General features: G+C 36.3%; 1 protein-coding gene across 1 annotated transcript in view; it reads left to right on the forward strand.

Moving 5' to 3' along the window:
* The first annotated feature begins 1,570 nt into the window (after nucleotides 1-1,570).
* LOC126759233 (potassium voltage-gated channel protein Shaker) overlaps nucleotides 1,571-18,756 on the forward strand; it is a 462,565-nt gene continuing 445,379 nt past the window's right edge. Inside the window, exon 1 of the mRNA XM_050473953.1 lies at nucleotides 1,571-3,380. Within this exon, the coding sequence (XP_050329910.1) occupies nucleotides 3,235-3,380 (146 nt within the window). The 5' untranslated portion in view covers nucleotides 1,571-3,234. The remainder of the gene's footprint in view (nucleotides 3,381-18,756) is intronic.

The raw sequence follows: 18,756 nt of genomic DNA on the forward strand, positions 1-18,756 counted from the left end.
GGAATAATGACTGACTTATAGAGTTTTGTTTTTGTTCGTAGCGAGAGGACTTTACTTCTCAATTGCCTACTTAGTCCGAAGTAGCACCTGTTGGCAAGAGATATCCTGCGTTGGATTTCGAGGCTGACGTTGTTGTTGGTGTTGATGCTGGTTTCTAAATAGACGAAATTATCTAGGACTTCAAAGTTATGATTGTCAACAGTGACATGCGAACAAAGTCGCTAATGCAATGACTGTTTGTTTGACTACAGGAGATATTTCGTCTTGCCAAATTATTTTCTCCAGCAGCCGATAGAAGAAGTCACACGATAGGAGGTCGCCTTGCCTGAAACCTCGTTTGGTGTCGAACGGCTCGGAGAGGTCCTTCCCGATACTTACGGAGCTCTTGGTGTTGCTAAATGTCAGCTTACACAGCCATATTAGCTTTGCGGTGACACCATTTCAGACATCGCGGCATAGAGGCAGTTCCTTTTCGTGCTGTCGAAGGCGACGTTAAAATCGACGAAGAGGTGGTGTGAATCGATCTTCCTTTCCCGAGTCTTTTTAAAAATTTGGCGTATCTGGTTTAGGATTTCCAGGTCAAAAGCCACACTGATAAGTTCCAATCAGTTTGCTGACGATGGGCTTCAGTCTTTCACACACTACGCTCGATAAGACGATATTAAGGATATTTATCCCATGGTAATTTGCCAGAGTATGGGGTTCCCCGCTTTTTGGATTGGGCAGAGCACACTTAGGTTCCAATTGTCTGGCATATTTTCATCCGACCATATCTTGCAAAGAAGCTGATGTATTTGAATAGCTCGGCAGGTAATCCATCAACCCCTGCTGCTTCGTTGTTATTCAGGTGGGTAATTGCTATTCGAACCTTATCATATTCGGGCAATGGAACATCTTTTCCATCGTCATTTCGGCCTCTTTCTCTTTTTGTCCGCAACTCTCGGTATCTATCCCATTCCGTTTATGTAATTCTTATTGATATTTCGAATAAGTGTTGGAATTGGTTGGCTCGAACTAGGGAATTTCAAACAACTTTTAAAATTTTAAAGTAATAGGGAAACTGTACATTACTATTACTAATTAATTTCGTGAAATTCTAACCTCAAATTGTATTTTGGTCTTTCCTTTGCAGCTAAACGATCTTATAAGCGACAACACCAACTAGTTTAAGCTAAATAGAGAGCAGAGCGTCGAATGAGAGCAAAGTAGTGATTTTTAATTACAAAATTCCTTAATTAAAATTAGTCAGTAATAGCGGAAGTAAAATTAAAGCAAATAATTAAAATAAAATGCAAGCAATTCAAAAGTGAGAAACTTTAGCTAGAGCAATTTACTTAAGAAATTAGTAATACATAAAGCAAAAAGAAGGAAAAAAATTAATAACTAACTGTAAAATATAAATAATTTTAATTTATGTTAACGGAAATAACGCCATTGTGATTCTTAATTATAGCTTACAAATAAAAAATAATTACTAAATTCAAAAGAAATATACGAAAATCATAATTATAAATATAAAAGTGAAAAAAAAGAAAAAAATACTTAAAAGAATAATTATAATAATAATATAAAGCTGATTTAATTTAAAATAAATTCCAAAGTAGTTAGCTAAATAGCCATGTAATGTCGCCATAAAATATAAAAGTAAATACTGCAGTGAAAATTTTGCCATTAAAATAATATACAATATAATATTAATTTAGTGAAAAAAATAACGGTAATTCAAAGTAAAAATGCTTAAAAAGAAAAACATTAAAATTAAAGAAAATTATTGTGAATATATAAAGCGAAAAATATTTCGGCACACAAATTTAAATTATTTCCAATTAAAGAAATAGGCTCCCATTTTTAATTAATTAAAAGTAATTAAAAACAAAAAATTAATTTGAAAGTCTTAGTTAATTTAAAGTCTTACAAAAATTATTAAAGTAAATGTATAAATAATTAATACATATTATAACTGCTACACAAATTAATCCAGCGTAACGTCAGCCGCCCATAAGTTACACGCCGCTGCTTAGTGAAAAATTATAATAAAATCAAACAAATAATTAGTCCAAATCCATACACTTCCCTATGAATGCGTCATTATTACGACAAATGTTAAAATATTTAATTAAAGCAATTTCAATTAGAATAAAATCAATAAAATTTAGCTAATACAAGTTGTACGAAGTTCCGCAAAGAAATCGTAAACACTGAAAGTTCACAAATACAAAAGCGGTTACTTTGCTTGAACCGGTTACTTAAATCAGATATCATACAACAAAGCTGTATAAAAGAAGTATAAAGAACAAGCACATTATAACGATTAATTAGTAAAAACCGATTACTTGAAAAACCGGTTAACCACATAAACACCGATTACTTACAATAAAATCTTTTAACGCGACGTGCAATAAATTTTACGCCTAAAAAATTTAATTAAAAGAAAAAAATCTAAATACCGGTTACTCAGCACGCATTTCACTGAAATTCGTAAAAAGAGCAATAATTAATAAGAAAAATAAATCATGCTGCAAATTATCTAACAGCTCTCCTTAATTGGCAAACATTTGTGGAGTAAAAAGCTGCGGTTGCCTAACCCGAATACTCATCAAAATTGAGTTACAATTAAATTATTTAACAATAGCGCAGGAAAAATCCAAACTTTCATTAGCGGCCAAATTAATTATTCGTATTCAAAAAGGTACTCCAATCTTAAAGCAAAATCTAATAAACTCGCTCTAACTGAACCGGTTACTCTGCGCCATGCCGTGTCCGCGACAGAAAATTTTCACGCGCTCGTATGCGTTTACGCCGCCAACAACGAATGGCAAACGCTGGTAATTGCAGAGTCTGCGCAAGTATTTGTGATGCAAGAACGTGAAATTACAGTTACTGTTGCAACAACAACAACTATTCACTACTCAAAGCTCCGCTCTCAATAAGAAGCAAAAGATAAAAAGTAAAGTAATTTAAGTATTAAAGCTAAATTTGCGCGTTCGCGAGTGTTTGTGTTTTATATAATTTAATTATTTTCGTTTATCGTCAACTCAATTCAATTCTCTACGCAACTCAACTCAACGCTCAACTCAACTCAACGCCACTCAGTGCGACTCGACGTAATCAAAGCACGAAGACGCTGACACGCGTTGACGTGCTCGTTGTGCCACTACCACCACTACCACCAATTTTCAGGTTGTTTGTTGTGTACATTGCTATTGTGTTCGTACAACAACAACAGCCGGCAAAATGACGATGTGGCAGAGTGGCGGCATGGGAGGCCATGGCTCCCAAAATAATCCATGGATGAAATTAATGGGCATCGTACACAAGGAGCGACGACATGCGGACAATGTACAATCGCAGAGCGGCTCCAACGAACGGAATCTAAATCAGTAAGTACATAATTTACGAATTTTTATGCAGAGCTTCATCTAAAAATATTCTTGTTGTTGTTTAAGATTATAGTAAAAAAGGGAAGGGAAGAACTTACGAGTGTATTTTCAAGTAGATTTCAGGTGATGCGCATTGCCTGTGGAGTTTCGATTATAATCTTTATGTTAATGCCGCGGCTCAAGACAAAGTGCATAAATTTGCAAAATACAAGTATTAAAGCCTCGTTTATGCTACGGAATTATGTATTTACTTACAGCAGGGAACGTTGTAGCCACTCAAAAGATGATTATCTAGTGCTCCACACTTTGAATAATGGAGTGCCAAAGAATGCCACAAGATATAAACTTATCTTTAAAGTTAAAAAGTCCTCTTAAGAAAGTTTGACATAATTCCGTTTCTTTTCATTTCTTGCACTGACATATTTTCAGATCTGGTTAATGCTTCCAAAAATAGATTATCAGGCTTTTCTTTTACTCAATTGTCTTCTACCGTAACCGAGTAATAGAAAAGTGTAATGAGTTTAGCTGTCGGTGGATTTTAATGATTTGTAGGTGTGATTCTCAGAAAGGTTTGTGATATTCAGAAGTAAAACCCTCAGCTGCTATAACATATTTCATCTTAAGATCTTGAGGCAAGCATTAAATATCGAAAAGTTAAATACGAACTCGTTGTCTCCGTGGTTGAACTTATAAATATGCCAGTTGATAAAAAATGCCAAGACGTTGAACAATTTCGAAAGTTGCAGAAAGTTCCTTTGTACTCTGTAACATTTGAAACCAAGTCAAAAAAATTGTATTTCAATCTGATTATCATCTTTAAAACAGGTTACTTTCAGCCAATATAAATCCCAACCAATCAATCCAATGCTCCATGTGGTTTTTACAAGCCTCGACTGGGATGAGCACTGAACCTCAGCGAAGGTTTTTGGATAGAGTCCATTCGGTGGATTGATGGACTGTTTTTACGTCACATTCCTACCGCAAACCCACGTCTCTTAAGCAGTAATGATGAGTGCGATTAATGTAGGGTATTGAGCTACAGTTGTCAAGCATCTCTTTCGCGACCTATTTTCGATGTCGTTTTTGCAAAAGATTCAGGTCTTTTGGTACGAATCTAGTAAGCCAAAATGTATTGAGTCGATCCTTAACAGATGTTAAGAAGCTTTACATCTCTCTACTGCAAACGCGATACATTTCAAGTAAAGAATCTAGAAAAAATTTGTTATTCATTCTTCTAACGACTTAGTTTAAATGGACCAATCCGATTCAAATTAGCTCAGATGGCATATACAAGTATTATATAGACGAAATGGTATTGCTTTTGATGCAAGGTCAGAGTTAGTTTTTATTATCATTTGAAAGAACATTCTTTGACATTTATTTTTTGTAAATTATCTCTTTCAAACGGAGGTCGCACGTTGAGTCCAATCTTCGATGACTAGACTTTAGCATTTCGACTGGCGGCGGTTTGAACAAAAAGTTTGGACAGTTTTTCGAAGAAAAAAATAGAAAGACTTCAAAATAAAAATAAAAGCTTCCATAGCGCGATAGCGAATTAAAAATGTTTTCTCCAAATTGGAAGTAGATATCTTCAAAACTCTTCCTTTGAGAGTGGAAACCGTTTTGAAAAACACCAATCTGAGAAAAGCGATTTTAAAGATTGGAGTTGTAGTGTTCCCCACTCTGTTCCCTTTCTACAGGAAACGCTGTAGCGACCGTAATGATTCAAATTTCGATTTCAAAATTTGAGAAAATGTCTATGATAGTGTATACGAACTCATAATGCAACAAAAAAAAATCGATTTCTCGAAAATTTCACACGGAGACGATCGCTTAATCTTTTGTATTTGAAAAGGTATTGAAGTTTTTTTTAAATATACTAAAATACTAAACAAGCTAGAAAGGCTAAAAGTTTTCAAAGAGGTCACCAATTCGTTTCTTCCACTCCAAGCGGCATTAAAGCCATATAACCCTTACTAAATTTAGCCGGCTGAAAATATTATAAATAGCATAGCGCCGGATACAGTAATTAAAAATTAATTAAAATGTAATTATAACGTAATAACGGTACAATTGCTCTGACAGCAGCAGCGCAGCATTGCATTATTTATTTCGAAATATATATTAAATTTCTTTTCCTCTTTCACCTTCGAACAGCGTGCGAAGCTGCATTTGATTTACTCGGCCATTAAAATTTCGCACATTAAATCGATTAATTGGTTTTGTGCCACAACGCGTGTGTATGTGTGAGTGCATTGCGGTGTGCGCGCCATTTGCAGTGAGCGCGGAACGCACATCGGCACATCCATATAAATACTTCCGCAGATCTCGCAGCAAATGCAATTTGCGCGCTCGCTCACTGCAATTGACTTACAGCGCAGAATTCAATTTGGAATGCGAAAGCAAATTACAACACCTTTGCCTTACACTGCCGTTATGTTATACCTAACTATGAATAAACATTATGACTGTGCGTGGGTGTGTGGGAGTGCGTGCCTTGCAGCTGCCGTCCAGTCGTGTGAATAATCCTTATTACATTTACTCCCACGAGCGTGCAGTGTATTCGGTTTGTGCCGTTAGCATAGAAATTTGCACATTTGTTGTAATAGAGTGGGTGCTGCATGCTATACATTCCGATGTGGCATACTTATAGTATAACATATTCATAGATGTGTATGAGGGCGCTTCAAACATCAACGCAATTCAACCTTAAGTATGCTTTATGGACCGCTGCTTCGAATTGCTGCCGTGGAATATGGATTATGGTCATCAGTATGCTGCTCGAGTGCTGATAAGTTGTTAATTGTCTCAAATGTGCTAGGTATATGGTACATATGAATGTGCGAACGGTTTTATAGCATACTCTTGCCAGAGGATTGGAACCACTGCACTATGAAGTAGCGGGAGAGAAGTTTTCGCGAAGCAAATAATTTTTTCATGGATCTAGTTCATGTTTTGGTTTAGCTTCTAACATTGGATCTAGAACGCGAACTGAAAGATCGGCTTAGACCATAGAGATGGCAGCACTTAAAAGAGGTTTCCTTCACGACGAGTTAGGAATGCTCAGATTATGAGTCTGGATGTCAAGACGTCAATATAAAATTGTAAATTTTAGAGTAATACTATATTTTAGTAACAAAAGATGTGGACCTATATACCTTGACTCTTCTCGTAAAAGAATTTACTAAAGCATTTCGACGTCGAATGATTATTGTCTAATCAACCGATGAATGAAGTACGAGATGTGTTCATAAAATAACAGGAATATTGGAAAACGCAGATTTGGATAGTTGGAGAAAATTGCCGTCATTTTTTGAACACTTCACAGGATTAGATATGTTGTCATCGAGGTCATCCAACGGGAGTAGGAAACGTGCTGTTTCAACGGGGTCGGACCATAGGGAGAGAGGTGTCAGATGTGTAGGATTAGCAGGGCATGCAAAGAGGTGGTTAGTGTCCGGATATTTGTTTGATATGTCAGGCTCGATTCTGGATAAGGAGGAGTTAACCCTAATACAGTATCCAGAACAAAGCTACGCAAGGGTCACTGACGATTCGCGCTACAACTCGAGCTGATCGTGTACAATGGGGGGTGGTTTGACTCCAATTTCGCCATTTATTGAGAAGGAGTCGGTGAAGCTGTTAATGAATCCACTGTGAATGGCGGTCAGTGCATGTCTGAAGTTTATTACGTCCGAAGTTTGGTCAGCTTAGTGTTTTATGTCGTCGACGTAGTTGAGGAAGGACCTCTCGATGCTCCTAGGAGGTGGTTCCGTTCCAAGAAGGTGACTGCAGAGATGATTCATACTAAATCACTCCAAGGGAAACTGCTTGGAAAGGAGTCATTATGCTACTTAATTGGGAGCATACGGGCCTCATTGTACGTGTGTTCCGTTGCTTGAGTTTGTCAGATTTATATTTTCCGTAGTGGGCTGTATGTATGGTCTTTTAATCCTTATGCAGTAAAAGTAGTTGTCCGGGTTAGCATTGGGGTAAGTGGAGCTTGAACCTGCTGGGCGGTGATGAACATCTAATGAAGTTAAAACTCGATAAACCATTGTCTTCTGACCTTCCAAAATCGTCAACGACTCCACACGCCCGAACCCGGTTGTTTTTTGAAGTAAAAAGTAGATTTCTATCGAAGAATAATCGATTGTCTATTACTATTAAGGATAGTTTCTTCCTCTTTCGGCGTTAGACTTGACAAACTGTTGTTTTCTGACCTTACAAAATTGTCAACGGTTCCACATGCCTGAACCCCTTTCCTTTCTGAAGTAAAAAGTCGATTCGTATCGAAGAAAAATCGATTATTTATCACTATTGCTGATACTTTCTTGGTCCTTCAGCGTTAGACTTGACAAACCGTTGTCTTCTGACCTTGCAAAATCGTCAACGACTCCACACGCCCGAACCCGGTTGTTTTTTGAAGTAAAAAGTAGATTTCTATCGAAGAATAATCGATTGTCTATTACTATTAAGGATAGTTTCTTCCTCTTTCGGCGTTAGACTTGACAAACTGTTGTTTTCTGACCTTACAAAATTGTCAACGGTTCCACAAGCCCGGTTGTTTTCTGAAGTAAAAAGTCGTTTCATATCCAAGAAGAATCGATTATTTACCACTATTGCTGATACTTTCATGGTCTTTCAGCATTAGCCTTGACAAACCGTTGTCTTCAGACCTTCCAAAATCATTAACGGCTCCACACGACTGCACCTGGTTATTTTCTGAAGTAAAAAGTCGATTCGTATCGAAGAAGAATCGATTGTCTATCACTTTTGCTGATAGTTTCTTGGTCTTTCAGCGTTAGATTAGGTCGTTCGAAAAGAGACATTTATTCAGTAAGATGCTCATTATAATTGGGTTTCATATTATTGTGGAGGACATGTTCATTCTTTGCCAAATCGAGGTTTTCAGAGTGCTGGTTACGGTTCTAAACAAGGGATTGCCGTTACCAAAGTTGGAACTACTTGCCCAAATAAAATAAACATCAGTTCCCCTTATTTCAAAAGCCAGTCTTTGCATTTCCTCAAAAAATATTCAAATTTTTCTTTCAAAGTGTCATTCATACTTTTTTCTTCCCCGCATTAATCATTAAAATCCGCTTTTTCGTGACTACAAAAATCCAACGTTATCTCCCGAGGCATTCTCTTTTGTACTCTCGCCATTCACTCGACTTTGAGCGACTATTTAATCCCATAGCTAAGCGAACTTACTGACCTCACGTTGACTGGCCTTCATGCGGCTGTTTGTCCTTTCGTTGGAGAGCCTTAAACTACCTTATATGTATATCTAGCGCTATATAGTTATACTCGTATATATATATATATCTACGTTACCATACTTGAGTAAAATATTTATGTACGTAACATTTCACATTTTTCACAGCGGATTTCTCATATTTTCTGTTCGTAAAAAATGCAAATCCTTTTTAAATTTTTTACTCTTAAAGGCCTTGTCGGTTGGTTTGACTTCATGCATGTACCTTTGTAAGCTGCGACCGAGCTGAGACATTCACTAAACCTTCGTGTCTTACGCTTTCACTGCCATAACTTATTTTTTCTGCTTTTCCATCCTTTGCGTTTGGGTCAAAATGTTAACAATTGCAGGTAAAGAATTTATGCGTAAGCGAGTTTGTGAAAGGATAAGAGAGCAACTAACGGCACAACTTACATGTTTTATTTGCACATAGAATGGCACTTAAATACACAATGTATTTCGTAGGAAGTGAGGCTTTAACTTGTGAACGCTGATATCCTTACCCTTTACCTTTTGTGTACCTTCACATGAGTGTGTATGTGTGTGTGTTGCTCTCACACTCCTATTTCACTCGACTTAAACTTGTAGGCGTGCTTTGTTATCGTTAGCGCCCATTTGAGGTTAAGTGTGCCCACAACACATGCAGGATAGTCGAAATGGCTCGAAGATTGTGCCAGCTTGATTGAGAAAGATACTTATGACCCTTGTGTGTGCACGTTTTGTACCTTTGGTGCGTTGCGCTTTTGTGTATTTAAATATTAATGATTTAGAGTGGTTGTTTGTGGTAACGAAAGCAACAGTTTCATTTTCGTATTTAATGTAGAGGCTGCTGGAAACATGCGCCTAAATATTAAACGTTGTAATTGAGAGCTGTCGAGAGTAACGCGGTAAGGTCTAAGTTGTTTAGGTGGATGTGGATTTGAACAGAACTCGGTTATTCTTCTTTGGGATAATAGTTGATTACCTTTAATGGATGTAATGGAATGTTTAGTTAAGGCTTTTACGTATGTATGTATATGCAGTTGAAAATACTCAGAGCATTTTTAGAAAGTGCTTATGAAAAGTAATATCTATTAAGTAGATCAATATAATCCAAATATATAGTATATATTTCAAATGATAAATAAAAAAAATATTAGCTGAGCAACTAAATTTTTTTGTTTTAATGAAAATGCAATGTTATTGTAAGAGAATAGTTAAAAATAAATTTTTCGAAGTATTGCCCATCGCTAGTCACAACTTGTTCAAGTATTTCTGACAAAGCTGGAATACCATAACCGTAAAACTGTTCATCTTGCGGTGCTATTCAAGAAGCAAGCCATTTTCAATCTCCTTTTGTGTGTGGAACTGCTTCCGAGCCAGACCATATGTCATCGAACGGAACAAATAATATTCGATGCAATATCTGGGGAAAATGGCACATTTAAACGTTCCCAGGTAGGTTTTGACGGATTTGGCAACGTGAGGTCGAGCGTTATCTTGCAGCGGTATTACTTTTACGTGCATCTCCTGCTATTGGTCACAATTAACCCAAGTTACAGGTTTCTGATTCACTTCCAGCGCATGTAGTCGCTTTGAAAAGGCTTGGCGAGTGACTTCCAATGCTGCAGATAGCTCTTCTTGCGTTTGACATGGATCCTTATCAAGCGACGTCTATAATTTACCGTCTTTGTAAGATTTTTGGCTTTCTTTCACACGAACAGTCGTTAATATCGAAAACGCTGTCTTTGTAGCGAATAAACCAAACACAACACATTGTTTCTCTTGGGGCAGTACCTTCTTAAACTCTTTGGAGTTCTCGATGTGCTGCAGCTGCCAATTTCCTTGGCTAAAAGAAGAAAATTCGCAATTTTTTGCAAAAAAATCGGACTTATTTGCAACAACCAAAAGTATGTGCCATATAAACAAAGTCCCTAATGTGAAAACGCAGTTTCTCCTTCAAATATCTAGGCTACGTTTATCACGGTTCGGATATATCAAAATCGATCGCCACTAACTGCTGGAGCCCGCTATTAACAAACAGCTAGAATTTAGTGGGCACCTAATATTTAATAATCTTAACGATGAGTAAATGATTTTAAGTACCGTGTTCGAAATTTTTTACCAACGAAATAATTTTTATTTGAAATTTTCCTAAATTTGCTATCTCAGCTTATACATTTCTATATATCAAAACTCGAAGAGCTCAGTGTATATATCGTAATCTAAAATTTAAAACAACATAACATAAAAAAACTCGAAATTGAGTTTTTTATTGCTTACAACTCAGTACATTTTATTTCATATTTGTAGCATTAAATTTTCAGCTTCCGCAGTCAGATATAACTAATATATAACCAAAACTCTAATTTTGTTTGTTTGTCTGTAAACTTATGAAGAGTTATGTTAAATTATTTTGAATTTTAGGTGACGATATGAATCTCAAATCCTTCTCGTAGTCATCGCGCAGTAAACAAACCCAGTTTACTCAAAGTTAACTTCTACACTTCATATGTTTTCCATTTTTTTTAATAACTATTAAGCAAAAGATTATATGGACTTTTATAGTTTGTAAAACCGTCAAAAATATTGAGCCTAACGGTGAATTATATGTTGAAAGTTTCTGGTGCATTGGATCTGTAAGGAACTACGAGGTCTTGTCAAAGCATGTGATACTCTTAGCTTTTCTATTGAAACTTCGATCACGAATGTTTCGCGCTAGAGAACGCTTAACAAAATAGTTTATCCGCATTTTAAAGGTTTTCCATTTATGAAGTGGATTTAGAGAATTTGCTTAGTCAAATATTGTTCTAGATATCTCGTTGCTTTTATATTATTATCAGTTGCTGTGCATGCTCCAGGGATGTATGGTCATTGGGATACATAGTGTTGATACCGACTGAAAAATAAAAAAGTTTGCATACTATCGTCTTCAAAATAGACTCCTCTGTCAATAAAATAATGCTAAGTCTAATTTAAACAGTTTTTATAAACTCCAGCTAGAATGTACTTCAGCGTCTTCAATGAATTTTGATTATAACGGATTCGGTTAATTTTTTTAGCACAAGTATGACATCATATGCATAATTCAAAAGTTGTCCATACAAGAACTTGATTCCGATCGTTCAGTTTGTATGGCAGCTATATGCTATAGTCAACCGATCTGAACAATTTCTTCGGAGATTACATTGTTGCTTTAGAAAATAATATATACCAAATTTCGTGAATATATGTATCTTGTCAAATGTGAAAGTTGTCCATACAAGCATTTGATTCCGATCGTTCAGTTTGTATGGCAGCTATATGTTATAGTGGTCCGATATCGGCCGTTCCGACAAATGAGCAGCTTCTTGAAGAGAAAATGACGTTTGCAAAATTTCAAAACGATATCTTAAAAACTGAAAACCGAGGACAGACAGACGGACATACGGACAGACAGACGGGCATCGCTAAATCGACTCAGCTCGACATACTGATCATTTATATATATACTTTATAGGGTATCCGACGATTCCTTCTGGGTGTTACAAACTTCTTGACAAACTTAATATACCCTGTTTAGGCTATAATGAAAGCCTAACTACATTTTCTCAGCTTTAAAGTTTCCTGAAGTGCAATGCGAAATTCCGGACTAGCATTGCCACGAAATACATACAAGCTTAGAAAAACAAAAATAAAGCTCCTTGAGCACACAACGAATGATTGTTTATTCAACTTAGCATATACAAAAGTAAATGGTGACTTAAAACGCACCTTTAGTCCAAAAGCAACAGCAAAAACTGCACAAACCAAACACAAACAACCTTCGTTGCAAAGGGGGTGAAACTCGAACGCAAAAGACCAAAAATGGAGAAAGAAAAAAGTAAAAAAAAAAAACAAAACAACACTATTAGCCAAACACAAAAGAAAAAAGGTGCGCATAAAAAACGAAACTGCGTTAGAAACGACGAAAACGGTGAGTAAAGAAAGCAAATAAAACGACATGACCAAAAAGGGCGAAACTAAAAAACAAAAAAACGCAAAAATAAATGCGAAATGTTAAACGCAAACACAAGTGACAGTTACAATCACTCAGCGCCAATTTAAGCATACGATTCATCAGGGAGAACTTTAGCTATGAACCGCACCCCCCGCAGTGACCCAGCCACCGCGGCAGCGCTACTCCCGTCTCTTCAGCATGTGACTGCTGCTGCACCCAATATGCCAATCAAGCGCAAATTTATTTAATGCGCTGCGCTCCGCAGTGATTTACTTACCATTCCAACCAACCAAATGGTCACGAAGACAATCCGCAGAAGGACTGGAGGGCGAACCGATACAAACGAATGCGCCAGCAGTGCTCACTCACTTAATGTGGCCACCTAATGCCCAGTGGCGTGCAGTAAAAATGGGTGTGTAAAACGCCGCTAAATATCGCTAAGTAAACACACACACCTAATAAATAGGGGTTTTTATAGGTCGGCGAGCTTGAAGGCATGTAATTAATTTGCAGTGTATCGGCTGTTAGCAATCGCTGGTGTGTTGAAAGCGCGAAAAGAGTCATTTTGATTTATATAAAGAGCGATGGAACTAACGACTTTTGATTAATGTAAACTTTGGTCGGAGTTGATTAGTCGTTGTCACCTTATCAGTGCAAATGGATTGTTAGAAGAGGAATATATGTTGCTTTGTATAGAACAGTTTTTGTATATGAAACGGAAAAGGTCCGTAAAGTTTTGAACTATTTGAAGATCGTAAGGGAATTTTAGAAATTTTTTCCATCTAGTAAGATTCCATTCTACTTTCTATAAGACTTGCTTTCAGAAGAAATCGTCAAGTACAATTTTTACGATACTTTTCGGTTTGGTATATACTTTAGACAGAAAGCTTTTGGTCTCCTCGGTTCTCTTAGTGCAAGCGATAACTTGAGTAAAAATTGTGATATATTGATTAAATTTGGTATTCGTGTTCCACCCAAGAACGGTTGATAATGCGGATGGGCTGAACATATGTTTTGAAAATTTTGAAAAGTGGGCGTGTTCTCTCTCCCTAATGAATTTATTGTACATATCTCACTAACTATTTACTAATGTTAGTTTAAAAAATTGGCTTATGACAAATGTTTTTGGCATCTTCTTTGATACTTTGAAATTATCACGCCCACTTTATATACATACACTAAATTTCAATGAAATTAATAGGAAACAACTTCTCTCAAATACTGCACATTAAATATTCCATATCACATATAAGAATTGTGGAAATCAGACTAAAAGTTTTCAAGTCCTCAGATACCAAATATGTGGACTACAGTGCATGTGGTTGACTTTTTAGAGAAAATATTGATCAATCTATGAGGATTAGTATTGAAGTTCGATAAGATTATATTCATAAAAATGAAAAATAGATAAAATCGAGTCAATACTACTTTTAGACCAAAAGCACTAATACTAATATTTTTGAAATTCCGGTTGACTTTATAACGCATACATATACATACTAGAAGTATATGGGGGAAGTCTCTCAGGTATTTTAGTGAACCTCAATAAGCATCTATTTTTGGTAATGATATGCTGTAGTATCGAAACTGGGTAAAATCGAATCGGTACATCCTCTAGCTCCCATATAATTTATATAAGAATTTTAAACTTCCAGTTGACTTGATAACGTAATATGGGGCTCAATATATAAGATCTCTTGTCAAAATTAAGTGCAAGTATAATATTGGTATACGAGTAACTATGATTCGTATACAAAAATTTGTATACTGAAAATGTGAGAAATCGGCACGAAATGATTTTCTTTACTCCAGTACACTTTTTGTTATATATCGGTTATGTACCATTTATAAGTCGGTTCTACATCGATAATATAATATTGGATATACTATGATTTTTATATTGCTGAAAATGTGAGAAATCAGTTCGCAGCTGCCTTATACGGCACGTAATGATCTTCTTTAGTTCAGCAGACATTAAGTTATATATGGGTAATATATCGGTTATGTATCAGTTATAAATCGGTTAGTGTTGGATTATCTTCACAAAATTGCATTAAAACATGTTTTCGATTAGACTTGAGCTATTTGTTTAGCACCTATATACGCGATATAGCGATTTCCATCTATCCATTTTGACTTTCCATCTGACTTTAAAGCATTTACCTGACCGCCATAGGTGTGATATTTTAATGAAATTAAATAAATAATTAATGAAATTAAAATATTCCTAAAAAGTTATGTTCTATTGAGATGAATATAAATGGAATTGGTGGTTGGATGTGGATTCTGATATCTTTAATATTCTAGTTTCCGATTTTTTGGACTATGTTTTCCTTATATAATCTTGTACTATTATAAATTGAGGCCTTTTGGTTGAGTTTATATCACACATATATCACATTTGATTTAATTAGCTTGTTTTGAATACCATTTTATGGAATATGAAGCAAAATGTTGTTGTAATGAGACTACTAGAGCCTAGGACCAATAATATAAGTCAATAAGACACCAAATTTAATTGTAATTCATTCGATTTCTTCAAATAAAACAAGTTTCTGGAGTATAAAACCAGAACTTAGCCTTTCCTTACTTGCTTCGATTTAGAAAACCAGCCAGGTAACTGTGTAAATGTGTAGTTTTCCTGAAAAATGAATTGTGAATTATCAGCGGCAAACATATCCACATTACTGATACTAAATGTTATAAAAATAGCTGAATAACGGTTGGTGTGAGTGGTGAATAAAAAACGAGAAAAATGAAGGAAGCGAAAAAATAAATTACAACACGTAAATAGCGGATAGCCAGAGCGCTAAAAGCGGTCAGCAGGAAGCATGCAAGCGAACAGCGCCAGCGTTTGCAACAATTACAAAAGCGGCACATAACTACAAACGAACGCCTGCCCAACAATGCATGGCAATAGCAACGACGATAAAAATAACTACAACACCAGCAACAATGGCATTAGTGCAAAGCAACAATAAAGGTGGCACAAGAATACCGACAGTCGGTCCTTGGCGGCTTGCATGCAGCCAGTGGCCAATCGCCGGTGTATGGCAGACGGCACGAGCCGGCGAGCCTCAGCGTCGGGGCAATATAATAAATCATTGCATCAGTTATTATAGCATAGTCGGTGGTAACTAGTGATTGGCTGGTCATTGTGTTTGTCTACTGATTGTTAGTATACTTTTTTATTATCATTACTAGTGGTGTTGTTGTTGTTTGTGGTAGCTCGTATACCCTGAATAGTGTATGTTAAGTTTATCACGAAGTTTGTAGCAGCCAAAAAGAAACTTAAAAAAACCTTAAAGTGTATAGGGTCGGTCAGTGACGCGCTAAATCAATTTAGCCATGTCTCAGAGAGACGGACTGTATATAGTCCCTCAGTTTTTGAGATATCGTTCTGAAGTTCTGCACCCTTTCTTTTCTCACAAAGGGGCTACTCATTTATCGAAATCGTCGTTATCAGACCACTATAGCATATAGCTGCCATAGAAACTGAACGATCGAAATAAAGTGCTTGTATGGAAAGCTTTTTTATTTGACGAGATAACTTCACATAATTTGACATGAATTATTCTCCAAATCAATGGTGAACGCTCCGAAGAAATTATTCAGATCTGCTCACTTTAGCATATAGCTGTCATACAAACTGACCGATTCAAATTAAGCTTTTGTATTGAGAACTTTTTTATTTGACAAGGTATCCTCACAAAATTCGACCTGGATTATTGCCCAAAGCAACCCTGTAATCTTCGAAAAAATTGTTGTGATCGGACCACTATAGCGTATAGCTGCCATACAAACCGAGCGATGAAAATCAAGACATGGTTTCTTTTACACCGTTTTATGCTATAAAAATGCAGCCGTGAAGGGTATTATAGCTTCGTTGCAGCTGAAGTTAGTGGTTTTTCTTGTTCTATTATTATTACTCCTGTTGTTGTTGTATATGACTGTATCTTTTTGCTTTTATTGGCACACTTGCGCTTTGTAATTCTAATGGATATGCCGTTAGACAGTTAGCGGGCTCACAAATCGACATACGGACATTCAGGCTAACTGTGAACAGTTGTTAGGCAGTAAATGTGGCTTTAAGTATTGCATGAGCGGTTATAAATGTTGAAAGTGGAACATAAATGGGGCACTAACAATTATGGTAGAGAGGAGGTAGGCCAAAAATAACTTCATACAGAAATCACAGCTAATAATAGCGAAACATTTCGCTAATAATTGCAAAGTTATTGATTTTTTCGAAATATAATGACATTTGATTGTTTTTTAATGGCTGGTAGTTGATTATTATAAGGTTGACAAAATGTTGCTTATACGCAGTGTAGACATATGAGAAAAGGGATTACCCAATAAATAGTGAAGCAAACAATAGAGAAAGTAGTTAAAGTAGCGCTTTCGGTTCGGATTATTCGCTAAACATTTAGCCTTTCTGCACATTTGATTGCATATGCTTTTGAGCCCTTTCCTCCACGCCTGAATGTAGCCAACATGAAGTGTATGCCTCATTGTACTTCATACAATTTTTATAATATTTTCAATGTTTTTACTTCTTTAATATTTTCACTGACTCGATGCACATATAACAATCTATTTATTGCTTCTGCGTTAAAAATTGTAGCTCGTAAGCTACCACAAAGATAAATTTGTCACATAGGCAATTTGCCATTTCTGACTTGCAGCTATACACGGCAGCTTGTTAGCGCGCTCGTGTAGTGTAACTAAAAGTATTTCCATGCCAACACAGTGGCCTGCCTCCCTGCCTATTTGCAGTTGCTAACTTTGATAAATTGCAACATCTGATTTGCCTGCGGGTATTGTACTCGTATCGTTACCACAAGCTTCCTTCAAAGTATCTGAAAGTCAGCATTATTTGTCGCGCTCGGCGCAATCACTCAGGGAATATCTACGCTACGTAAAATATATAATATACTCGTAGTATATACAAAAATATGTTTGTGTGATTCAGATGCTTAAGGCTTTTCGATGGTGAGAGGTTAAATAACAAACTTTTGTAAATTTGTGCGTATGAAAAGTCATGTGCTTATGTGCATAACTCTCTTAATGAATAAGACTATTCTTAGCGGCTAGCAGTTTTTGAAGTCGATTTTGATGAGAACTTTTTGTGTTAAATTTTTCAAATTTCCTTAGTTATTAAACAACATCTGTTATGTCCTAGGATCTTCCAATGTTCGATTGTTATCAAGCAAATTAGTATTTGCGATAATGTTTTCCATATTTTAGAGCTGAAAGTTCAACCATATTCCAATATTTTTTTTTAAAATACGTCGAACTTTGTGCTTGAAAAAGTAGTTTTGGGAGCAGTTCCTCTATAAAGAAAACCTCCGCCACCTGGCCGAAGTGTACGGCGAAGATGCTGTAGCAGAGCGAACCTACCAAAAGTGGTTAGCACGATTTAAAGGCGAAGATATTGGCTTCGAAGATGAAGAACGTTCTGGATAGGCAAATAAGTTTGCAGTTGAGAAAATGGAAGCACTGCTTGATGAAGGTCAAACATGTGTGCCAAACACAAGGTTAATGCTAAGCACAAAAAAAGCTCGAAAAGTTTTTATGAGTCACTCAAGCAGTCAATTCATAACATCTTAAAGCAGGGAAGATGTTTTCCATATGAAGCCAGGAAGCACTGAAAGGCTATTTCGAAAGTCGAAAATGCTACTAATGAGTCGGTTTTACATCGGATTGTGATGCTGATGAAAAATCAATGCATTACGACAACCCTAAATGCTAGAAATCATACATATATGTATGAAACATTGGCTAACAAGCCAAATTGCCGCAAAGTTGAATATCTCTGGCACAGAAGTGATGCCCTTTATTTGGCGAGATCAAAAGAGCCTATGAGCCCTTAACAAATTTAATGGAGAACACTATCAGCAATATCTTAGCAAACTGTAACGAGCGTTTGCCGAATAACAGTGAGAATTAGCGACTGGATACGAGGCAATAATTTTTCATTATGACAACACTCGGCCTCAAGTTCTAAAACGGATTTAAAATTATATAGAAAATAGCGGCCGAGTGAAGTTTTGCTTCACCTGCCTTATTATACAGACCTTGCTCTTTCGGACTACCGGAACGCCTTCACTGCATTACAGTTCTTATCAGAGCAGGGTGGCAGAAAAAGGCTTGCTTAT

Source organism: Bactrocera neohumeralis, chromosome 5 (assembly GCF_024586455.1).
Source record: "Bactrocera neohumeralis isolate Rockhampton chromosome 5, APGP_CSIRO_Bneo_wtdbg2-racon-allhic-juicebox.fasta_v2, whole genome shotgun sequence".
NCBI classification, from domain to species: domain Eukaryota; kingdom Metazoa; phylum Arthropoda; class Insecta; order Diptera; family Tephritidae; genus Bactrocera; species Bactrocera neohumeralis.